At 45.3% G+C, this 25,592-nt stretch overlaps 1 protein-coding gene across 2 annotated transcripts in view; it reads left to right on the forward strand.

Annotated features, from left to right (window-relative positions):
• Positions 1 to 25,592, forward strand: part of tbc1d8b (TBC1 domain family member 8B) — a 70,552-nt gene that overhangs the window by 29,018 nt on the left and 15,942 nt on the right. Inside the window, exons 8-14 of one of the 2 annotated variants that reach the window (XR_005457636.1) lie at positions 1,088 to 1,267; positions 7,751 to 7,901; positions 9,999 to 10,213; positions 14,090 to 14,207; positions 20,638 to 20,925; positions 22,514 to 22,642; positions 24,584 to 24,663. Coding sequence is in view for 1 of the 2 variants with exons in the window: in XM_038774677.1 (XP_038630605.1) it covers positions 1,088 to 1,267; positions 7,751 to 7,901; positions 9,999 to 10,213; positions 14,090 to 14,207; positions 20,638 to 20,923; positions 22,513 to 22,642; positions 24,584 to 24,682 (1,179 nt within the window). In the remaining variant the exon portion in view is untranslated. Of the gene's footprint in view, positions 1 to 1,087; positions 1,268 to 7,750; positions 7,902 to 9,998; positions 10,214 to 14,089; positions 14,208 to 20,637; positions 20,926 to 22,512; positions 22,643 to 24,583; positions 24,683 to 25,592 lie in introns of those variants that run through there. The other variant, XM_038774677.1, reaches the window with a different exon arrangement.

Genomic DNA, 25,592 nt, shown 5'->3' on the forward strand with positions numbered 1-25,592 from the left:
CAGGTGTGATGACTGAATAATATGTATTTTTAAAAAACATTATTAACACTGAATCACAACATCACAGAAAATAGCCTTTCACTTAACAGTTAAATAGTTCCTAAACTCCAAGGAAACACTTTTTACGACTAACTCATACCATCTCTATCTCCAATTAAGCGAAGCCCATTACAGGTGAATGCTTACTGCACTGCTGAGAGAGAGAGAGCAGATCCTTCTATCTTTGTCAGACTACTGCTCACCTGACAGAATTTGGCAAAATCTGCAACTCAATTTAAAAGCTCGTAGCAGACTGCCAAACCTATAACAAAGAACAGACATGGATTCTCATAGTAATTACGTCATTTTATCCCACACATCGTTATCCCCTGACCTGCTTAAGTCTAAACATAATGTCTCAAATGACCCACTCTCCAGGCTATCTCTAGAAACCATAACAAAGTTCCATTCGGCCTCTTTGTAAACAAATACATGGTTGAATTAAATGATGATCTCACTTTTACAACTCCTTAATTGCCTCTTTTGCAGCCAGTTTGGATACCTTAAACTAAATTCTTTAATATTACTGCAAAATACAATATACATAGCAATTTCAGTTATCATAGAACATACAGTGCAGAAGGAGGACATTTGGCCCATCGAGTCTGCACCAACCACTTAAGCTCTCACTTCCACCCTATCTCTGTAACCCAATAATCCCTCCTAACCTTTTTGGACACCAAGGGCAATTTAGTATGGCCAATCCACCTAACCTGCATGTCTTTGTACTGTGGGAGGAAACCGGAGCACCCGGAGAAAACCCACGCAGACACTGGGAGAACGTGCAGACTCTGCACAGACAGTGACCCAGCGGGGAATTGAACCTAGGATCCTGGCGCTGTGAAGCCACAGTGCTATCCACGTGCTACTGTGCTGCCCAACGTCCGAGTGTTTCCAACATTTTCTATTTCTCTATGATTTCCAGCATCCACAGTATTTTGCTCTTTTGTGATGAACCAACGAATACATTATTTCTTCCCAGTATACAGGCTGCATCTTACAGGCAACCCCACCTGACCCATGCTACATCTTTCTTATTTCTTGGCAGGAATCGTGTCCAAAGAGTTCTCAGGAAGACAGCACCTTCTTTGAACATGATAGCCTGTCAGCTTCGTCTGCTGGTGATCAATCAAGTGGACTGCCTAAAGAAAGCAGTAAAATCGTCAATACTGAAGCATTGATGAGAGTTTTTCACCCACAAGATGCAGAAAATCTAGATTCAAAAATGGTAAATAACTCTTATTCCCTGGTGCGTTAAAATCTGCTGATTATTGTATGGATGTTTTGCATCACTTCTGCTGTGACCTTCAGTGAAATGGATAAATATGTTTATGATTTGCTGACTTACAGATTTAACTTGTTACTGTGCCCAGTATGATATATTACTGCAATATTTGGGTGTTCTGAAATCCTGCACTGACATACTGCTGCACCCAGTTATTCTGTTGTAAAAAAAGAAAAAATAATCGCTTCCACATTACTGCTATTTTTTTTCTGGAATTTGTAACATTTTTTAAAATGCATTGCCGAATGAGAGTGGACGTACTGTGGATTCTTGTCCCCTCATTGTTCCCTGTACAGACAGTATATAAAACACAGTTGAATACGTCTCATCTGAGCCACCAAATGGGGTGAATCAAGAGGGAAAAAATGTGTTTTTTTAACTTCCCAAAAATTTCCATGTAAGTATAGAGGTGATGCAAAATGAAAGAATTCACATCTGTGCAGTGGAAGGTACATTTTGCAAGTTGGGGCACATTTTACAGCACAATAAAAGGAGCTAATTTGCCTTTTTTAGGTTCCAAAAGAAATTAAGTAACAATAAATAATTCATAGCCTTGGGGGGCTATTCTCCGCCCCCCACGCCGGGTGGGAGAATAGCGGGAGGGCCTCCCGACATTTTTCACGCCCTCCCACTATTCTCCTCCCCCCCCCCCCCCCCCCCCAAAACGGCGAGCGGCGATTCTCCGAGGCCGATGGGCCGAGCGGCCAGGCCTCCGCGCCCGTTTTAACACGGCAGCAAACACCTGCTCGCTGCTGTCGTGAAACGGGCGCCAGGTGCCCGTTTGGGGCATCTGGGCGCCCGATTAGCACGGCAGTACGACGGCCGTACCAAGGGGGGCATAGGCCCGCGATCAGTGCCCACCGATCGCGGGCCTTGCGTCCGTGACGGACGCACTCTTTTCCCTCGGCCGCCCCGCAAGATCAAGCCGTCACGACTTGCGGGGCGGCTGAGGGAAAAAAACGCCAACTGCGCATGTGCGGGTTGGCGTTGTCCAACCTGCGCATGTGCGGCTGACGTCATCGGCCGCGTCAGCTGGCGAGATGCTTGACGTGGGGCCTTGACGACCGTTGCCAAGGCCGCGCCGCCGTGACGCACGGGGCCGTGCTCCTAGCCCCGCCCAGGGGGGAGAATCGGCCCTGGAAGTGGGCGTAAAGGCTGCCGTGGGTCACGGCCTGTCCCACGTCAGCGTTTACGATTCTCCGCGTTTGCGGAGAATCTCGCCCATCGTGTCTGATGCCCTCTTCGCCATGGCCGGAGACCACATTAAATTCCTTAGCAGTAAAACTTTGTAGGCTTGAGAGCATTGGGTTTCGCCAACGTGATTCCAGAGCATTTTAAAAAAGTAAATAAATTAGCATACCAATTCTTAGAGTGGTCAATTCACTTACCCCGTGCACATCTTTTTGGGCTGTGGGGCTGAGACTCACACAGACAGGGGGAGAATTTGCTAACTCCACACGGACAGTGACCCGGGGGCCGGGATCGAACCAAGGTCCTTGACGTCGTGAGGCAGCAGTGCTAACCACTGCGTCACTGTGTTGCCCCTGCGTCATAATTGACTGTGCCTATGTCACCATCAATGCACCAACTGACTGAGTGGAGAGGTTCATTAAAAGGAAGGGTTATCACATGCTGTGCAGCTGGTTTGTGACCCCAGGAAAAGTTTCCCTCATGTCTCTGAGCACTTTTCTGGTAGCTGCCAGGATACTTTCATCCTCCACCAGTCAAGCCTTCTGCAACTATTCCATCCCAACCCCAAAGTCCATGGATGGATCCTCTGTGGGGGGGCAAATGGGCTATCTTTCTGAGGACATAGTCTCTCATATTCAAATGCCACAGTATGAGCCACAGAGGCCTTGCAATGTGTGCCATATTCTCACCAGAATCTTCCATTAAGCAGTCCATTGGCCTGCTATAGATGTGCTTTCACTGTGTGGTCCCACATTACACACCTGCACGGTTGTCTCAAAATGGTCACAGTCTGTTATATTCTTCATAACATTGCCTATTAATGAGGAATGACCCTTGCAAATGCAGGGACTGATTTTATCAGAGGCAGAGCATAGAGCAGAATTTGGGGAGAGCATTGGGCATGGACATGGAGGGGATCCTTCCGCCGTGCGGCATGTCAGTGTTCAGGCCCGAGGTGTCAGATTGAGGTCTTTCCAGGAATCTAGAAAGCCATGACTCTGAGGGATCATCTGGCACAGGAGAGGGTCTGCTGATGAACTCCCAGGTTACACAGGTGTTCAAGTTCCAAGCCTGCACTTTGGCAAGGAATGACTTCCTATGCAATTCTATCATCACAGAGAGTTTTAACTGTTTCCAGTGAGGATTACTAGTTTGTGCATTCATGGTTATTACGATAAAGCACAAAGTTAAAGAAATTGCAAATATCATGCTGACAAAAAGTTAATCTATTTACAGAGTGATCCTAATTGACTTCTAACAGGTTACATCTAAATAATGCCACAGTGGCCCACTTAGACCTACATCCTGCCCTCACGTTTGCACATAGTGTTCACCTTTTTGCCTTGGAGGAACTGGAGGAAGCCAGCATACATCGGTGGCTATGTCCTGTGATGACTGTTGTTACGATCTCCAATGGGGTCAATAATTTGAAAAGAAAGGAATCCCCTAACAAGCCTGTCTAAATCAATGGACAAGATTTCACTTTTACTGTAAAGTTTTGCAGTAAAGTCAACAAAGAATTAAGTACGTATTAATGGACAAAGAGTATTTCAATATAAACATATTTTACTTTAAATGGTCAATACAACAAAGATATGTCTAGCAACTCTCTTTCGTTCCCTGCACAAGTCTGGCACCACATGCAGTGTCTCAGCCTTTGAAAGTCAGCTTCTGGTATGTAGGGTCTCTTCCCAAACAACGGATTTGCCGCTTGCCATCTGAGATCCTTCTATCTAACATCTCTGGATGCAGTTAACACCAACAGGGCTTTATTCTACAAACGATCTTTCACTATTTGTTTATAAATTTAAAGTACCCAATTTTTTTTCAATTAAGGGGTAATTTAGTGAGGCCATTCCACTTAGCCTGCACATCTTTGTGGTGAGACCCACACAGACACTGGGAGAATGTGCAAACTCCACACAGACAGGGATCCAGAGCCAGGATTGAACCCAGGTCCTCAGCGCCATGAAGCAGCAGTGCTAACCACTGCACCACCCTGCCGCCATACAAATGCTCTTTCCCTAAAATCATGACAGTCCTGATGGCACAAAGTTCCTTTCCAAGCAATATGCCAGCAACACCCTGGTTCACAGTCTGGCCACCTGATAAAAGCAGTCAGCTCCTTCGCATGTCTGAGCTATTCATATCAATTCTCAGATTCAATTCCTTTGTTACATTTTTTAAAATTCCAGTGTATCCAATTATTTATTTCCAATTAAGGGCAATTTAGTGTGGCCAATCACCTAACCTGCATATCTTGCAGATTTTGTGATTAATAAGGGGACTGGGAAGAAGGCAGGAAAATGGGGTATGAGGAACATATCAGCCATGATCGAATGGCGGAGCAGATTCGATGGCCCAAGTGGCCTAATTCTGCTTCTATATCTTATGGTCTTATGAGCTTTTGGGCAGCACGTTAGCATAGTGGTTGGCATAATTGCTTCAGAACTCCAGGGTCCCAGGTTCGATTCCCGGCTTGGGTCACTGTCTGTGCGAAGCCTGCACGTTCTTCTCATGTCTGCGTGGGCTTCCTCTGGGTGCTCCGGTTTCCTCCCACAGTACAAAGATGTGCAGGTTAGGTGGATTGGCCATGTTAAATTGCCCTTGGGTTAGGTGGGGTTGCTGGGTTATGGGATACGGTGGAGGTGTAGGCTTAAGTAGGGTGCTCTTTCCAAGAGCTGGTGCAGACTCGATGGGCCGAATGACCTTCTGTACTGTAAATTCTATGATCTTTGGATTGTGGGGGTGAACCCACACAGACACAGGGAGAATGTGCAAACTTCACACACACAGTGACCCTGGGCCGAGATCGAACCTGGGTCCTTAATGCCGTAGGAAGCAGTGCTAACCACTGTGCCACCGTGCTGCCTTCTGATTCAATTCCTTTGCACTTTGCTTCACTAAGCGCTTATGATGATCTCTTTACTTCCTGCCAAACAGAAAACCGACCATTTGTGGAGAGCTTTGCTTGCTCCAACATGACCCATGAGTTCTGTGATTGTGTCCTGCTGTAGCCCAACAGGCTGAAACATGGCATTCCCCATTTAGCTTTCATTAGTATTTTTCTTTACCTAGCTGTTATCCTGATAGCAGCATCAACCAGAGTCTTAATTTCTTGGAAATTGTGGCCAAGAAATCCAATTACACCACTTTACTCCTGAATTCTCTTTAGATTAATGGGTTATCTTGCAAATATAAGTGGATTTCTTGATTAATAAGGGGATCGAGTGTTATGGGGGAAGGCAGGAAAATGGAGTATGAGGAACATATCAGCCATGATCGAATGGCGGATCAGATTTGATGGGCCAGGTGGCCTAATTCTGCTCCTGTATCTTTTGGTCTTCTAAGCTTTTTGCAAAGTTCATTGTTCGTCACATTGTGGTTGCTGTCCTTATCTTGGAAGAACCTATTGGGGTGACTTGGATTGCTTACTCTGCAAAGACAGCCCTAACTGCACCATAGATGCCCCCTCTGTCAAATGGGCAAAAGCTGGTTAGGGCACCGCAAGGTGAGACGGGTTGCTGATCTAGAGTCGAGCCCACTTACTGTTTCCTGTCTCTGATGGGAGAATTCCTCTTGGTGATGCATAATACACCAGTTCTTGTTTGTAAACAATCAATGATTCCAATATTTGCAAAAATACAAAATGAACAATATTTTTCGAAGGAGAGAAACTTGGGTTTCATTTCTCAAAAAAAAATCTGATTAATTGAATCTATTCTGGTTACTTTTCTGAATTTTGCTGCTTTGAACAATTGACCACAATCATAGGCAGCTGGGTCCTAAGTAATTTACTTAGGTGACTTCATTGTATTTTTATTTAAATGGTCTTGATAGAAATCCAATAATATGTTAATTTATAAATTGTAATGGCCGTGTGTAAATAGTGATTTTGTAATAGCAGCCTACTATATAAACGTAATGAAAATCTTGTGAATTATTTGGCATTACCGTGCAGTATGTATTTGACACCAGAGATGCTGACTGTAGCCAGAGGCAAGTCTGTTACTTGGTGTTATTGAATTTAGTGTGTAGAGCCAGACTTGCTCAGGATGCTGTTATAAATCGACCTAATGTCTTTCACTTGTTTTTCTTTTTGTTGGCAAAATTATTCAGAATAAGCAATTACGCAAGAAGTACTTTTTATTACAACTTATTATTCATGTGACTTTATGCCATGAGCTCATTCTATCTGCTTGCTGCCTGAATTCTACCACTGCGACCTGAAGACCTTTCAGATTAATGGCAGTAGATTCCAAGAAGACTGACTGATTATTACTTATTCAGATTTCCATTGTTTGAGATTCAGACAAATAAATTAACTCAACCCTCTGATCTAAATTTCTGTTACAAGTTTATTGCAAGATTGTTTGATATTCTAGAGTGTTACTGTGTTAATGAGTGAAAGTTAAATATTCTGATTATGATAGAAATTATAATTTTCATAAACGGTTGAAAAATATCTTGTGGTTAAAACAAAAATGTTAATTTTTTTTGTCAAATTATTCTTTCACCAAAACTAACAATACATAAGAGCATCATTTTAACCTGTGTACTTATGTCCAGAAAGAAGTCGATAGATAATATCTGGGCTGAAGTATAATGTATATCATATCATGTACCATATCACAACATGCAAACTATATGCAGAAAAATCCTTTTCATTTCATTACCGATATAAGTGAAGAGGGCATTCAAAAGCGCATATTTCCACCACACTGCGTTAACGCAATGTTATTATAATTACGCAGCTTTTTTCTGTCTGGTTAATGCTCGGTAACTGCAGAGCTGAAAAAAATATTTTTTATTGAGAGTTTCCATCTCACTGAGGAAGCTTGGGGTCAATCTACATCCAACAACCTGCTTTGAAAACTCGGTTCACACTTTGACAGCTGAGACAATCCACAACATTCCAAAGAATCAACAACTTTTCTCCATCAAACAACTCACAACATTCTTTTTTAAACGAAGTAAATAATTTTCTCTATCTTCCAATGTTAACTGATACTTGCATCCTTGCCAAAAATTAAATATTCCTTGGGCCGTACCTATCTTTTGTATTAAGGTTCGTTGAAATCTGTCGGTTGCTTTTTTTCAGTTTATATTGTTCATAGACAAACAGAGTAACAAATGGGCGTTAAAAACATGACCACCTTCAGTGGTGGAGGTAAAAAAGTGCTGGGTGACATTTGAGAATGAGTTAATTTTAAACTGCTTTTTTGTGCCTTACAGTTGAAAGAAAAGATGAAGGTGCAATCGTGGAACATCCATTTTGTAGAATATGGTCATGGAGTATGTATGTTTCGCACCAAAAAGACTAGGGATCTGGTGATGAGAGGAATTCCAGAAGCCTTAAGAGGAGAACTTTGGTTACTGTTCTCTGGTATGTATCGTTAATAGCGTGATTATGGAAAATGTCTTTAGAAATATTTTATGTTTAACTCTAGAAATTTTCAGAAATAACAGGAAATATGCCCCTTAAAGTGCAGTGAACATTTACACAAATCTAGTTTACAGAATTTAATTGTTCTTAAAGCATAGGCCATTCCATTTCTTTTTAACTCTTGGAGAGGCAGCAATTGAGGTTTCGGGTGGGAGTTGTTTGACGACAGAGGAACGAGTGCTTGGGGCTGGTTATATAGTTAATTTAGGAGAAAAACATAACCTTTATTGTCACAAGTAGGCTTATATTTAACACTGCAATGAAGTTACTGCGAAAAGCCGCTAGTCGCCACATTCCGGCGCCTGTTCAGGTACACGGAGGGAGAATTCAGAATGTCTAAATCACCTAACATCACGTCTTGGGACTTGTGGGAGGAAACCGGAGCACCCGGAGGAAACCCACGCAGACACGGGGAGAACGTGCAGACTCCGCACAGACAGTGACCCAAGTCGGGAATCGAACCTGGGAACCTGACGCTGTGAAGCAACAGTGCTACCCACTGTGCTACCGTGCCACTCGTGGTCACAATGCAGTAACTTTTAACATTAATTAAGGTGCCAGTAACTTGGAGTTATTGCAGATATTAGCCCAGGAGGGTAGGCAACTAAAACCCCATGTAAAATAATAATGGCATCCAAATGAGGGCATTGTGACATGAGTTCATAACTTAACTTTGGATTTGATACCTCCAACATAGGTTTCCTTTATAGGCAAATGGAAAAGATTCATAATAAATGAGGTTCTCCTGCTGAATTCGGCCGAACCTCAATGTTTCCAGACTTCTTCGTTCTCCGCCTTCCTGTAAATACATCGGCCAGTGTTTCTGAAATTTTGCATTAACTGATGCCCTCCCTCCAGCAATGAAATCAGAACGGTTGGCTGATGACTTGGCAAACCAGGGGCAGGATTCTCCCGTATCTGGCGGGGCGGGGGGCTCCCGGCGTGATGGAGTGGCGTGAACCACTCCGGCGTCGGGCCGTCTCCGCACCTTTAGGGGCCAAGCCCTAACAACCGGCGCCATTCCCCCCCACCCAGCCGAAACTCTGGTGCCGGAGACTTCGGGAGATGGCGGGGCGGGAGATTGAAGCCGGTCCCCGGCGATTCTCCGACCCGGCGGAGATAAGAGATGATATTTTACTTGATCCTTCTAACCATTGTCAGATCCTTCCAAATTGTGTGAGAACACAATTGCTTTTGGATAAATCCTGATGGAAGAAGTTTGACTTTAGTGAGAGCTGTTTAAGCTGACACTTTTTAAAAAAATCAAAAACGATCCATTTTATTCAGGTCAAAACAGGATAAATGTGAATGAGAGAGTAAGAAGAACAAAAAAAAAAAATCAGAATCCATTCTGGGTTGGATTAATTAATGATCCCACTATCTAACGGCACTTTGTTGCTATTCCGTGTCCCGGCGGGACCCCGCCCCCCGAGGCCACACTTAGCGTAATTTCCTGCACTGAGGAGCTGAATGAGCGGAGCACCTTTTGGCAGGAGAGAGATCGGAACACCATTTTTAAATGGCGCCCTGATCCCTTGACCCCCCCGGGCCTGAACCCCGGCACCGGCAAAATGCCACAGTGCACCTGCCAGTGCCATCTGGGCATCCTGGCAGTGCCAAGATGCCTGGGTACCACTAGCAGTGCCAGGGTGTCACCCTGTCCAGAGGCCAGCCACCTGGAGTGTGCAGACCAGTGCAGAATGGCATCCAGCCGGTTTCTCTTCGGCAAGGCTGGTAGATGCCTAGTGGCCGTTTGATCCGACATCAGCATGGCTGAGTGGGTTTTTAAACTGACTTAACCATGTGAGACTTGGTCCCCCCCGCTCCCATTGTGGATCTGGTTAGATCTTGTGAGGCGTAACAGCCATCAGGAATCCTGGGACACGCAGGATCTACCGGCCGCATCCCACTCTGATTCTGGCTGGACATGGCTGTTAAACCCGTGACCAGTATTTAACTTTAGGTTGAACTGTGTTTTGAATGTATGCCTAATGCTACCTTCCTCATCCTGATCCACGTCACATTTTCAATCTGTAGGTGCAAATAACGACATGGCCGCTCATCCTGGTTATTATACCGAGTTAGTGGAAAGATCAGTGGGTACCTGTACCTTGGCTACTGATGAAATAGAACGTGACCTGCATCGCTCACTGCCTGAACACCCAGCATTCCAAAGCGACACAGGCATCTCCGCGCTGAGGAGAGTTCTCACAGCCTACGCTTCTCGGAACCCTAAGATAGGCTACTGTCAGGTTTGACCTGTTACCTTACTGCCAAGTGGTTTCGTAATGCTTTGTCAACTTGAATTGTGCATTTTCACTTGGGGGTTCTTTTGTGATATCTAGCCAACCGAATGCAAATGAAACTCTCAACATTGTTCTGCAATAATTTAGGTTCTACCAAGAATAAAATTCTGCGCAGAATTCTTGGGAGTGCTGGAAGCACTTTGACGTACTTTAGAAATAAATGTATTTGGTCTGATTGGAAATGTAAACTGGTTGAGGCACTCACTTTATGGTCTATGCATTCATGTAATTTATTTTAGTCAAGTGGGTGGAAGTGACTTCAAGGTGACATGCCTGGCAGGTCCGTAATATTCCCACGGCGTTGCTGATAATTAATCAGCTAGCCCGGCCAGTTTCATTAATGTGACTTTGAGGAGTAATTAGACTTAGCTGAGATTTCACTTACGAAGCTGCAGATAACAGCTAGTGTCTTATTAAGTAGGACATCCCAGCTCGGCAAGCAGCAGGAGGTTTACTAGTGCTGCACGTTGGTCAGTTTTGCTGTTTCGACTGTGCGCACTTGAACCTAGGCTCTCCCAGCGGTGCTTGATCTGTCTTCGCTTGGGTAGGAGGGGAGGGTTGTTATGTAGATTGTGTACGCACTTCATATTGAGCAAAGGGAAACTCCTCCAATTTCCCAGTAGCTTTGTTTGGCAACTCTTAAATTTGATGGTGGGTGGTTTTTATGTGTTCAATATCTACTGGAAAGAAAAAACTTGATAATTTGCATTTGACATCAGTTTCTGTGCAAAGTCCCTGTTCACTGTAGTACAATAGTTGAAGCAATACACAAATTATTCTAGTTCACAAATGGATGGCATAGAATAAGTGGCTAGGATATTGGGATAGCAATCTCTCAGTTCTGACTTCACTCCTCAGATAACAAGTTGTGACATTGAATTTAATAAACCTGATCATTTGTGGGCTGCTGGTTTAGCACACTGGGCTAAATCACTGGCTTTTAAAGCAGACCAAGGCAGGCCAGCAGCACGGTTCAATTCCCCTACCAGCCTCCCCGAACAGGCGCCGGAATGTGGTGACTGGGGGCTTTTCACAGTAACTTCATTCAAGCCTACTCGTGATAATAAGCGCTTTTCATTTCATTTCATTTCATAATTGTTTTTTTCTTAAACTAGTTCATTAATTCTTTAAGTAGAGCAGCCTATATGTGACTCTAGTCTCATTAAGTGGAGGACACATCATGACCTCTGAAGTGGATCGAACGAGCCACTTAGTTGGAAATGATCACTCCAAAATTCAATACTAAAGAATTAAACAGATTTGCTGTCACAAATATTGTATCAAGACTAAATGTGGATGGAGATGGCGTCATGTAGAGGTACGAGCCTGGGTGCCATGGTAACGGCACCGTTGCCGCTCTCACCTAAGAGGTTTACCACGAGCCCGGTGGTGGCGGCGACCCTAAGAATCTGGGGACAGTGGAGACAGCATCGGGGGGAAACAGGGGGCTCGATGGAGGCTCCACTGGGTGGCAACCATCGGTTCATCCCGGGGAACAAGGATGGGGGATTTAGGGGGTGGCAAAGGGCGGGCATCAGCAAATTGAGGGACCTGTTTATTGGCGGGAGGTTTGCGGGCCTGGGGGAACTGGAAGATAAATTTGGCCTTCCCCAAGGGAACATGTTCAGATACTTGCAGGTAAAGGCGTTTGCTAGGCGACAGGTAGAGGGATTCCCTCTGCTGCCGTCGCGGGGGACGATGGACAGAGTGCTTTCGGGGGTGTGGGTCGGAGAGGGGAAGGTGTCTGACATCTATAAGGTAATGCAGGAGGTGGAGGAGTCGTCAGTGGAGGAGCTGAAGGCTAAATGGGAGGAGGAACTTGGGGAGCAGATAGAGGACGGGACTTGGGCGGATGCCTTGGAGAGAGTCAACTCTTCCTCCTCATGTGCGAGGCTTAGTCTCATCCAATTTAAGGTGCTGCACCGGGCCCACATGTCCGGGACTAGGATGAGTAGGTTCTTTGGGGGTGAGGACAGGTGCACCAGATATTCGGGGAGTCCAGCGAACCACGCCCATATGTTCTGGGCATGCCCAGCACTGGAAGAATTCTGGAAGGGGGTGGCGGGGACGGTGTCGAGGGTGGTTGGATCCAGGGTCAAACCAGGGTGGGGACTCGCGGTTTTTGGAGTTGCGGTAGAGCCGGGAGTGCAGGAGGCGAAAGAGGCCGGTGTCCTGGCCTTTGCGTCTCTAGTAGCCCGACGAAGGATTCTGCTACAGTGGAAGGATGCAAGGCCCCCAAGTGTGGAGACCTGGATCAGTGACATGGCAGGATTTATAAAATTGGAAAGGGTCAAATTTGCCCTGAGAGGATCAATACAAGGGTTCTATAAACGATGGCAGCCTTTTCTGGACTTCCTGGCTCAAAGATAGGTAACTTGGTTAATAGCAGCAGCAACCCGGGGGGGGGGGGGGGGGGGTGTTCCTTATTGTAGTGTCTATTCTGTAACTTTATATTGTGTTAATTAGCATTGTTAAAATGCTGTGTTGTTCATGGAGGTGGGGAGAATGTTTATGATTGTTAATATTATTGTTATTTTTGGTATTTTACTATGGTGCGTTATTGTTGTATAAATTCAAAATTTTTCAATAAAATTTATTTTAAAAAAAAGACTAAATGTGGATAATCTCAGACCATTTGACCCGACAAAGCCCTAATTGGTAGCATCTGGTAACTGGGTGAGCGATGTAGTCAAGCTACGTATTGGCTTAGTTGTGGTTTTTATTCTTTCATGGGCTATGAGTGGTGCTAGCAGGGCCAGCGTTTGTTCTCCATTCCGTTGCCCTTGAGAAGTTGATAGTGGCCCATCTTGTAGAACACTTCAGTTCATGTGTTGTAGGTGCAACCACAATGCTATTGAGAAGGGAAGCATGCAAGTGATGATGTTCCCTTGCTTCTCCTGCCCTTGGCATTCAAGGTGGTGGAGGTTGCAGGTTTGAAAGGTTCTGTGGAAGGAGGCTTGACATGTTGCTGCAGAGCATCTTGATGCACACTATTGCCATCGTCTGCCGGTTCTGGAAGGACCGAGTGTTTAAGTTGGTGGATAGGGTAACACAACTTTGTCCTGACGGTTCCTGAATTTTATACAACCATGAACGTCCCCCACACTAATGAGGAGATGGTGCCTACGGTGCAGAAGGAGGCCATTCGGCCAATCGAGTCTGCATCGACTTTTTCTCTCTCTCTCTCTCTCTCTCGCTCTCTCTCTCTCTCTCTCTCTTGCCTTCTCTCTCTCTCTGTCTTTCTCTCCCCCCCTCCCCCTCCAATCCCCATAACCTAACCTACACATCTCTAGACACTAAGGAGCAATTTAGCATTGGCAATCCACCTAACACACACATTTCTGGACTGTGGGATGAAATCGGAGCACCCAGAGGAAACCCATGTAGACACAGGAAGAACATATAAATTCCACACAGACAGTGACCCAAGGCCAGAATTGAACACGGATCCCTAACGCTGTGAGGCAGCAATGATAACCACTGTGTCACCGTGCCACTGAACTAGTCACTGTCAATGTCACTGAACTAGTAATCCAGGGGCCCAGGCTAATGTTCTGGGGACATAGGTTCAAATACCACCATTGCAGCTGGTATATCTGGAATATAAAGCTAGTCTCATTAATGGTGGCCATGAAACTTTCATAGTTTGGCATAAAGACCTGTCTGCTTCACTGTTGGATTCATGTTCTGCTTGGTAGGCTTGTGTGAAATGCATTTCTTAGCTTTTGTGGATGAGCAGGTTATATTGGTAATTGCAATTTATTGTAGAGTGATGCAATGACAGCTTGAACATTTTATCTTTCTTTCAATTCACCTGCCTAGGCAATGAACATTCTGACGTCTGTTTTACTGCTTTATGCTAAAGAAGAAGAAGCCTTTTGGTTACTCGTAGCTGTGTGTGAAAGAATGCTGCCAGATTACTTCAATCGCCGAATCATTGGTAAGACTTTAAAAATTGAAGTGTACATAAAGTTTTATTTCAGGATTGTGCGCTGCTCAATGGGAATGTACACGGGGAATTGGCCAGCACTGTTGATGTCCAACTGTCAAACTGCCGTTCAGACCAATGAGGCTCTGTGATAGGAACACTGGTTTGTTGACCATGATCTTCCTGTGCATTCACTTGTAAAATGCTAACTGCTCAGTATTAGTGTCCTGCTATTTTCAATCAGTACAGTTAGGACTGTTAGAATATTTGCAAGGTCCTTTACCAGTTGCACTGGAACTTTCTTGCAAAATGTATGCTACCACTTGTCACTTGTTTGTTCATTGATAGATTTGGAACTGTTGAGCATTTTCAAAGTTTGCTGAACACCTAGTGGTGACTTACAATCGTACCACTGCCTCATTCCTTTCTATTTCCCATTTTGAACATTTGAATTGGGGGAAGAACAGGTTTTGGTGTTCTTTCAGAGCGTCAGTGCAGACTCAATAGGCCGAATGGCCTCCTGCACTATTGGGATGCTGTCATTCTAATCTCTTATTCTGCTTTTTTGGTCTGACTCCCATTGTCCCATTTTGGAGCAGGAACAGGTGATTGGTTGAGTACTCCCTCTTGATGACCTGTATTACTCCAGGGTAGTGAAAGCTTGTATTCTTGCATATCAGTATGATCACATCATTGATTCAAGCCAGATCAAACTTGAAAAGACACATGTATCTAAAGCATCCACATATTTTCCTGCAGCCAAAAGGCAAGTAAATTTAGAGGATTAATTGCTGCAATTGCACCAGAGGTTTTCAACTTTGTTTGGGCTCCATATACTGTAGGATTGTAGCCCAGCTTGACAACATCTGGGAAACCTGCGCTGGGTAAGTACATGGAAGTGTTTAACATGTTGCAGTTAAGCAGCACAATGTTGACTTTCACCTCCAAAATCTGTCCTTTCTCCCCCCCACTGTATCAGCTCCTCTGTTGCTTCTAAATTCAACTACAAGGAATGTCTGGGGTGGTAGTCGTTATACAGACACGGCTGTGGAAACTGAAGGCCCTACCCTATTTCTTTTAAACATGTCCTGTAGCTTAAGTTGGTGCAAATATCTGTGCCTTTCTTTCAGCAACACCTCTTGTATTTTGTAGGCCTGCATAATATGCTGCTCCGGAATGAAGCTCTTCCCACAAATCGATTTCCCCCGTAACGCTTATGCACCTGTCGATCAACACTTTTCTTCCTGTTCATCCAATATATAAATTTCTTCCTTGACCTTCATTATCAATTTCATTCTCTTTATTCTTATTCATGTCCATGCTGCATATTTCACTGCCTGTGAGTTAGACATGAACTGTCAATATTCAGACAATCTACACCGCTTCTTCGTCCAACAACTTGGCTTCAGCACGTGACAAAATCTTCGCATACACCAATAAATCTTCAACTTTTTTTTTCCCCTCAAACACTGAAACCACTAAAATCAGGTTCATTTTCATCATCCCCATTTAGGAACATGGTAAATGACCACAAGTTGTGCCATCCATTTATCAAAATATCTTGGGGTACATTGGTCCAGGCCTTTGCAGCACTTTGCATCTTTTACATTAAACTATTTTTCGAATTCTTTAAATCCCAAGCCCCTGTTGGGTGCATTGAACATTTTGCAAATGAATTCAGCTTTGCACCTTGTATTCAGTACCTGGAGAATGCCTTGATCAATGGACTGGATGAGGGCAGACAAATAAACTCCAAAAACATTGGGCTGGATTCTCTGTTCCTGCCTCTACTTGCCGATGTCAACAAGGACCCGTAGTGGTTCATGACAGGAAAATCGGCGTGAACCCCTCACCTGTACTGGTGAAGGGCTAGCACCGGCGGCACGTGAATCACCTGCAGATCAAGCGGAGAGCGGCCGGAGAATCATGGGGTCCAGGGCCGCGCATGCGCAGCCTAACAAGCTGCAGCCGCGCACACCAACACCGCCGGTCGCACCAGGAAACATGGCGCCGGTCATGCTGGACTGCGTATCCGACCCCCACAGCCCGCCCGCCCCCAGCCCTAGCAGAAGCCCCCAAGCAGCGGCACGGATCTCTGCTGAGTGTGGCGTCACTGGGCACTTTCCGCAGTCGGCACGCCAGGCTCGTGACCGCTGAGACCACACATGGCCCGCGCCGTCGGGAACTCGACCCATTGGAGATGGGACATTGTGGGTGGGCTGGCTGATGACGCGCCAATAACTTTGCGGCGGCACACGTCCCGATGTCGCCAATTTGGAGGGGGCTGAGTATCACGAACTGGTGTCAAACCAGCGCCTGCCCCAATTCTGGCATCGGAAGCCATTCTCCGCCCGATTGCCGTTCCCAATTTCGGCATCGGCTACGGAGAATTTTGCCCATTGTCTCTGATGAGACGTTCTGAGTCAGGGTGTGCAGCACAATTATCAAGGAGCAATATCTTCTGATATCATGGAAAGTTCATCCAGGTATGACTCTGCAGCTTTGTGGCCAGCTAAAGCTTTTTCACCGCATACTTTTCAGCAGATGAACACCATGGCGTCTTTAAATTTTGTATGTCATCCTGAGGAGTAGTCACATGGCATTGTTAGACCAAGCTCTTCATGGAGTACTTTGCTTGGACCATGGGAATGAAGTGATCCAGTGGATATTTCTCGCTCCGATGCTGTCTTATCCACTTTGGTAACACTTTGTCCTTGGAATGTTTTCCTAGTACCCATTAATTTGGTCACATCACTGTCAGCATAAAATTTAATTAGCTTCTCCTTTTGTTTCTTCAAGTCATAAACACCACCCTCTTCATTTAATCTTTTCACTGACGTGCCCTTCTCTGGATGCATTAGGAACTACACTTTCTGCTTGACACTCAGCAACAAATGTTTCCTCTTGGTGCCCCTGACAGCCACAGAATTTCCCACTGGCCTTTTTGATGTGAAGCCAAGGATAATAAAGACTAGAATTACAGAGATATACTTGTTCAGTGTTCGATCTGTGTGTACAAGTAATCGATGCGGGACATCGGTGGTGCCGCCAAATAAAGTCAGAGCTTGACTACGTAATTTGCTCACTAATTTCAAATTGCTACCCATGCCGCCATCGAGCGTAGCCAGGTTTTGGGCCCTTCTGGTGTTTGTGATTGTTGTAACCTCCACAGAGGCCACTGGGTGTGTACCATTTGTTTCCCCTTGACCTACAGTGAATATGAACTGGTTAGCATTGTTGCTTGACAACGCCGGGGTCACATGTTCGATTCCGGTTTGGGTCACTGTGCGGAGTTGGCACATTCTCCCCATGTTTGCGTGGGTTTCCTCCGGGTGCTCCGGTTTCCTCCCACAAGTCCCAAAATACATGCTGTTAGGTAATTTGGACATTCTGAATTCTTCCTCTGTTCCCGAACAGGTGCTGGGATGTGGCGACTAGGGCTTTTCATAGTAACTTCATTGCAGTGTTAATGTATGCCTGCTTGTGACAATAAAAATTATTAAGAACAGGGCAGGAATTCCCCTTAAAGGAGGGGAGCCCTCGCACGGTAGCACAGGGTTAGCACTGTTGCTTCACAACACCAGGGTCCCAGGTTCGATTCCCGGCTTGGATCACTGTCTGTGCAGAGTCTGCATGTTCTTCCTGTGTCTATGTGGGTTTCCTCCGGGTTCTCCGGTTTCTCCTCTCAAGTCCCGAAAGACGCGATGTTAGGTGTTTTGGACATTCTAAATTCTCCCTCAGTGTACCCGAACAGGCGCCAGAGTGTGGCGACTCGGGTCTTTTCACAGTAATTTCATTAGTGTTGATGTAAGCCTGCTTGTGACAATAAAGATCATTATAAAGATTTTTATTATTAGTGGTGGCGTACTACCTAACAGCTCAGTTTTGGTGTGATTTAATTTTCTATTAACCCCACAGTAGACGGATGATAGGGTAAACTCAGACGGTGAGTTTATTTGTATAAATTCAGAACGTGCAGGTGGGGGGAGGGGCAGGGATTCTGCATAGGGCCCAGGTACACTCGTACAGTAAAAGAGGGATAGGGAAAGAAAGATTTGCAGGGCAAAGACCAAAGAGAAAAGAATTATTATTTTGCATTTGTCCAGAGTCCAAAATCAAATAGTGTATTCCTCCACAGAGGTCAGCAGATTGAAAACTGTTGCTGGATAAATTACATTTTTCAGTAGAGAGGATTTCCACCAATGGATGGGCATTCGGAGAGAAATTAGTCTTGTTGGTGCTGGTACAAAGGTTGCAATCGAAATAATGCAGATGGAACCCGGGTCGGGATTCTCCGACCCCCCCGCCGGGTCGGAGAATCGCCGGGGGCCGGCATGAATCCCGCGCCTGCCGTCTCCCGAAGTCTGCGGCACCGGAGATTCGGCCGGGGCGTGAATCGCGTCACACCTGTCGGCGCCCCCCCCCCCGGCGATTCTCCAGCCCGCGATGGGCCAAAGTCCTGCTGCTGTCCTGCCGGTCCTACCGGCGAGAATATAACCACCTACCTTACCGGCGGGACCAGGCGGCGCGAGCGGGCTCTGGGGTCCTGGGGCGATCTGGCCCCGGGGGGTGCCCCCACAGTGGCCTGGCCCGTGATCGAGGCCCACCGATCGGCGTGCGGGCCTGTGCCGTGGGGGCACTCTTTTCCTTCCGCGTTCGCCATAGCCTTCACGATGGCGGACGCGGAAGGGACCCCCTGCGCAGCGCGGGGATGACATCAGCAGCCGCTGACGCTCCGGTGCATGCGCGGACTTCCGCCGGCCGGCGAAGTCCCTTCGGCTCCGGCTGGCGTGGTGCCAAAGGCCTTTCCCGCCGGTCGGCGGGGCGCCAACCACACCGGCGCGGGTCTAGCCCCTCAAAGTTAGGGCTTGGCCCCTGAAGGTGCTGAGAAATCCGCACCTTTGGGGCGGCCCGACGCCAGAGTGGTTCACGCCACTCCATCCCGCCGGGACCACCTGCCCCGCCGGGTAGGGGAAAATCCGGCCCTGGTATTCAAATCTGGACAGAACCTTTTCTTCCTGTTGCTCCTACAAGGCAATATTATTAGTTCTACCAGCTAAGGGGCTGGTTTAGCTCACCAGGCTAAATCGCTGGCTTTTAAAGCAGACCAAGCAGGCCAGCAGCACGGTTCGATTCCCAAACCAGCCTCCCCGGACAGGCGCCGGAATGTGGCGACTAGGGGCTTTTCAGACTAACTTCATTTAGGGGCTGGTTTAGTTCACTGGGCTAAATCGCTGGCTTTTAAAGCAGGCCAGCAGCACGGTTTGATTCCCATACCAGCCTCCCCGGACAGGCGCCGGAATGTGGCGACTAGAGGCTTTTCACAGTAACTACATTGAAGCCTACTCATGACAATAAGTGATTTTCATTTCATTAAGGGTTCATGTCACATGACTGCTATCCCTTTACTCTGGCTTTGACAAAGTGTATGTATCGCTTTGTCGGGTGCCTGAGATTGTTAATGCTCCAATGATTAATCTTAAAGGGAGGTTGAGGGGTTTGTTATCCTAGCAGACACATTCACTCTAGTTGGCCAGATCTGGCTTATGAAATGTAGATGACCTTTATATAATTCCTTTTGAATTGGTCTCTGCAGCCCACAGGGATTGTTAGAGTCTCTTCAGATAGAACGAGGAGTCAATGGGTGCGATTCTCCCACCCTCCAAAAATGGCGTGTCTTGTTTTTCGACAGGCCTATCGGAGAATCGCCGCTCGCCGGGCCGAGCGGCCTGACGAACCCGACCGGTTCATGCCGGCGCCAACCACACCTCGTCGCTGCCATCGTGAACAGCGCGAGACAGGTGCCTGTGGGGGGCGGAGGAAGGATCGAGCACCACGGGCGTACTCATGAGGTGACTGGCCCGCGATCGGTGCCCATCAATCGTCGGGCGAGACGCACTCTTTTCTCTCCGCCGCCCCGCAAGATCAAGCCGCCATGTCTTGCGGGGGCAGCGGAGGGGAAGACGGCAGCCACGCATGCGCGGGTTGGAGCCGGCCAACCTGCGCATGCGCGGCTGACGTCACTTCGGCGACGCCGGCTGCGTCATTCCCGGCGCGCCGCTTTGACGCAAGCGTCAAGGCCGGGCGTTCGGGATTCACGAACCGTCGCTCCTAGCCCCCTGGGGTGGGGGGAGAATAGGGTGCGAGGAGCGGCCTCCGACGCCGCAGTGAAACACTCAGGGTTTCACTCCGGCGTCGGCACTCAGTCTCCCGTTGGGAGAATCGCGCCCAATATCTTTGAAACTGCCTTATTAGCTCCTATTAGCTGACAATCACAGACAGGCAAGACCAGTTTTTTTAAATATTAGAAATTAGCCACATGGATATATATTTTATAAAAATGTAAAGTGTGGTCTTAGTATCTTGGCACAAGGTTGCATAAAGCTAACCTGACTTTTTTAAAAATAGGCTGTCTAATTCCAATGTGTTCTTCTTTAAACAGGTGCTCTGGTGGATCAGGCAGTTTTTGAAGAATTTATTCGAAGTCACCTTCCTCAGTTGACTGACCACATGACAGATATGACATTTTTTTCATCTGTCTCATTGTCCTGGTTTCTCACTATTTTTATTTCTGTGTTGCCCATTGAGAGTGCAGTAAATGTCGTTGATTGCTTTTTCTATGAAGGCATTAAGGCAATCCTGCAGCTGGGTTTGGCAGTTCTAGATTATAACATGGACAAGCTGCTGCTCTGCAAAGATGATGCTGAAGCGGTGACTATCTTAAACAAGTATGGCTCTTGAATTTTAATACTTCTTTGCTATCATTTCTTAGTGCTGTTTAAATATCTGCAGTCAGAGATCAACATTTTCACAAGGAATGCGAATGTAGTGTAGTCTTCAGGTGCAATAAGATTGAAGAGTGGAAGATCATTAGACCAAGCCACATGAATGTAATTCAGTCCCCATTTTTAAGTCCCATGCTCCATTTATATTTTTTAAATTTCCATGAATTCTTGGGCAAATGTAATTCTCCCTGGAGGCGGTGAGCTGTATAATGGAGCAGGAAGGTGCGAGATGGAGACCACACCATTTTCCAAATCCCCTCCAATTATTCCTGAGCAGGATGGGTCGAGGATGGCCTTACACTGCCGGGGGCCAATATGGAGGCCCTTAAGGACCTCATCCCACTGGTATTCCAGGCTGGAGCCAGATCATGTGAACATTCTGCCAGATAAACCCTTGCAATCCTCCTTGTGGCTTGGAGATTTTGGGAGGAGAAATCTGTCTTATTTGACAGCTCAGGCCCAACTGAGGAACCCACTGGCAGCAATAGGGGCTGTTTAGCACAGAGCTAAATCGCTGGTTTTGAAAGCAGACCAAGGCAGGCCAGCAGCACGGTTCAATTCCCATACCAGCCTCCCTGAACAGGCGCCGGAATGTGGCGACTAGGGGCTTTTCACAGTAACTTCATTTGAAGCCTACTTGTGACAATAAGCGATTTTCATTTCGTTTTTCATTTTCAAGCTTCTGCTGATCCAGATTCTTTATTTAGGCCTCCTATCAAACAATCTGTATCCCTCCATTCCCTGCCCGTTCATGTCTCTATCACGATACATCTTAAACGTTGCTATCATGCCTGCCGCTTCCACCTCCCCTGACAAGCTGCCCCAGGCACCCACCACTCTCTCGGTTTATAACTTCTACCTAGCCTCTACGTTTATAATACTGCTGAAGGAAACTTACTTGCACCTTCTTAACCAGTGGTGGTACGAACACACCTGCGCCAGAAGGTGTGTGTATCATTGTGACAAGGTTATATATGCTTGCATATAACTTTAAAATATATTGCTAGATGTGTGTCTATATCATTCTACATAAATGCCTTACTGCTCTTTCAGGATTCACAAAATAAGTTAGGCTACTATTGCCCTTGCACGCCTATCCTTATCTTGCAACTCAACCTGCGGGCAGTTACTTTGGCTTCTTCTTGAGATCTCAATCTGCAGCTCATTTACCCAGATTAAATGAAGTCATAGGAGCCTATTGTCTTATAGAATTCATGGGCTATAAGCACACTTCAACAGTCACCTACCCAAAAGTCCACTTAGAACCTATTAGAATTGAGTCCAAAATGAGTTCTTCCTACCCTGGCTAGTTTTAAACATTCCTGTGTGATTTATGGAATTCTAATGATAGTTGAACAGCTTGCGAAGTTAAATATATTTTCAAAGAATATTTGTAGAATTTATCTTGCATGCTTTGTTATTGTTGCAAGATTTAATTTGTGTGCTGTTTGAGAGTTCTGCCTTTCCCTTTAATGGTTAGCTACATCATTTTAATGCCTTTTTCAATCAGCAATATTACATTTCCCTTTCAGGTTTTTTGACAATGTTACTAACAAGGATAGCCCTTTACCACCAATGACGCATCATCCCCCAATCGGCAGTGACAACCAAGACCCGCAAACTAAAGTGGACATAACTGATCTTATTGGGGAATCTTACGAGGTTAGTGAACAAGGCTGATGCGAATCGGTGTAAATAGGCAACAATTAATCATGTAGAAGCAGACTTTCTCGCCAATCTGGATATTACTGTGCAGTGCCTGACTTTGGAAAATCAAGATGTTGTGATTCCTTTCCTCTGGATATCAACATAATTTCTCTGATCACACATCACCCTACCTCATTACAACCCTGTATTACAATCACAAATTGCTTCCTGGGTTTCCATGCACAAGAATCTTCGCAATAATGACTCTTGTTTATCAATGGCCAAATTTTCCAACGTGTGTATGCAGTTTTGTCAGGAAAGTCTTTTGAGATACTGTGTATATTAAGTTTTATTATAACTGCCACATGATAACTTAAGGATGACTTATAAAGGCTGAATTGTCAATGTAAATTGTTAAAGTTTTTTGCACCACATTTAAAAATCATGTTTTAGGAGGTACGAATATTATAGACTATGCAGACATTATGACCTTCTATGTAAAGAAAAAAAGTCACGTTATCATCAGAGTATTTCTTTCCCAAGAGTTTCACTTACTTCAAAACTTGGTTTTGGTCTTGCGTGTCCTAACCGCAGACAGAATTTAACCAAGAGCTCGTGTTGGATGTTGTCGGTCTTGAGGTAGTAGTACTTGTAGAAACAAATAAGTTAAATTAACTTAACTGCATTGAATTTGAGATGAACATGAAGTATAACCATAACATTGCAAGGATATTAATAGATTAAGTGGGCAAAAAAAGTGAGGTCAACCACTTTGGACCAAAAACAATATGTGGTTAAAATATTTTAAATGGTGGAAGTCCAAAGAGACTTGAGGGTTTAAGTCATTGCAATGTCACAAATAGGAACAAAACAAAAAAATCAAGAAAGCTAATGAAGTGCTGGCCTTTATTTCTAGAGGACGAGAATACAAGAGGGTTGAAGTTAGGGATACTGTTACACAGCCCTGGTTGGGTCCCATCTGGAGTACCGAGGTCACCACACCTTGGGTAGGAGGAAATTGAGCATGGATGTACCAGATTGATACCTGAACTCTTTGGGTTTAATTGGGAGAGATTACAAAAACTAGGATTGTATTGCCTGAAACCTACAAGGATTAAGGGTGGTTTGATCAAAGTTTTCAATATGTCACCTGAAACCAGGCGGATGAGAAACTATTTTCATTAGTTGGCAAATCTAGGACGAGAGGACAGCCTTGGAAAAAAATAATTAGAGACAACAGAGTGAAATTAGGAAAATAAAAACAAATTTCTGCGGATGCTGAAAGGAAAACCGAAAATGCTGGGCAATCTCAGCAGGTCTGGCAGCATCTGTGGAGCGAGATGGGAGCTAACGTTTTGAGTCTAGATGACTTTTTCAAAGCATTACAATGTCACAATTAGGAAGCCTGTCTACATACAAAGATTGGTAGAAGCTTGGAACTCTCCATAATCCATGTTAGATTGGTTCGTAATTTTAAATCTAATATTGATAGATCTTTGCTGATCAAAGTGGCAAAACCGGGTATGTGGAGCTAGACCGCAGTCTCAATGGTTCATATGGCTTACTCTTATTCCTATGTTCCTATGAAGATTTATGTCAAGAGCAAGAGCAGTGAAGTTTGACTCTATCACTGCATTTCACTTCCTTCCCTCTATCCCTTCACTAATGGCCCATCTGCCCTCCCATTGATCGATTGCTAAGGTTGCTCAATGACCGCCTTTAAAGAGTATTCAGTGACTTCTAATTGTGTCCTCAGTTAACAGTGTCCTTCTGGTCTCCACTGAACAAATTTCCTCCTTTTTTTTTGTGTTCTGTCAATAACTATGTCGATATGCGTGTTTGCTACCGTCCTTTGTATCATAAGCCATTACAGTATCTACTTATTAAGGTGGATAAAAGACTATTTATATTTTCAGTAAAATATTTGAAGCTGATTTTCTTTTCTTTCTTTTGCAGAAGTATGGTGATATTCAATCAATGGAAGTTGAGAGTATGCGACGTAGGAACAGGCTGTATGTAATTCAGACTCTAGAAGACACCACTAAACAGAATGTGGTAAATTCTAATTTACTTTTGAATAAGCGAATACTACATGCATGATACATTGAGCTATTCACATTGTGTGGCCAAAGGAGTTTTGCTTTAGAGCTAAGAGAGCTTGACTTTCCTTTGCTCCAAAGATTTTTTGGTATTCACTGACCTACTTAGTTCTACATGCCCTCAAATGCATTATGAAGTGGAAAAGCAAGCTATTTTCTCCCCTAACCAATCATGAGTTATGAGATCAAACATCTGACAGTAGTCTAGAAAGTTGTTTTAAATAATTCCAGCAAGCAACTGCTTTGAGTGAAGATGAACAGTAATTGAGCTCTCAACTGTACGAGGTGATACATCAAAGCATCTTGGATTAACATTCTAATCTTCTCTCCCTGTTTCTGGGAAAAACAATTCAACTCCCTACTGCCACTTTTCACCTTGTTTGGCCACATCTCCCTGTTCTGATGTTTCTGGTTTAGCTCACTCAGCTAAATTGCTGGCTTTTAAAGCAGGCCAGCAGCACGGTTCGATTTCCGTACCAGCCTCCCCGGACAGGCGCCGGAATGTGGCGACTAGGGGCTTTTCACAGTAATTTCTTTGAAGTCTACTCGTGACAATAAGCGATTTTCATTTTTCATTCAGGAGCAAGAGTTCATGTTGAGTCTCTGTGCATCTCTTGTCTGCAACCTGTTAAATGCTTGGAAGGTGCTCTGATGCTGGATAATCTTTACACAAAAACATATAAAGATAAAAGACAAAAAAAGACCAGAGACCAGTATTCTTCAAACTTTTTTTCCGGGGACCCATTTTTACCAACCCAGCCGACCTTCGCAACCCATGCCGGCCGACCTGCGCAACCCACCATTTTCTCTTGTTTGTTGCTGACAAAAATGGAGGAAATGGTTTTGGGTCCCTTTGGCCCCAATGG

Source organism: Scyliorhinus canicula, chromosome 17 (genome assembly GCF_902713615.1).
Source record: "Scyliorhinus canicula chromosome 17, sScyCan1.1, whole genome shotgun sequence".
Lineage (NCBI taxonomy): Eukaryota > Metazoa > Chordata > Chondrichthyes > Carcharhiniformes > Scyliorhinidae > Scyliorhinus > Scyliorhinus canicula.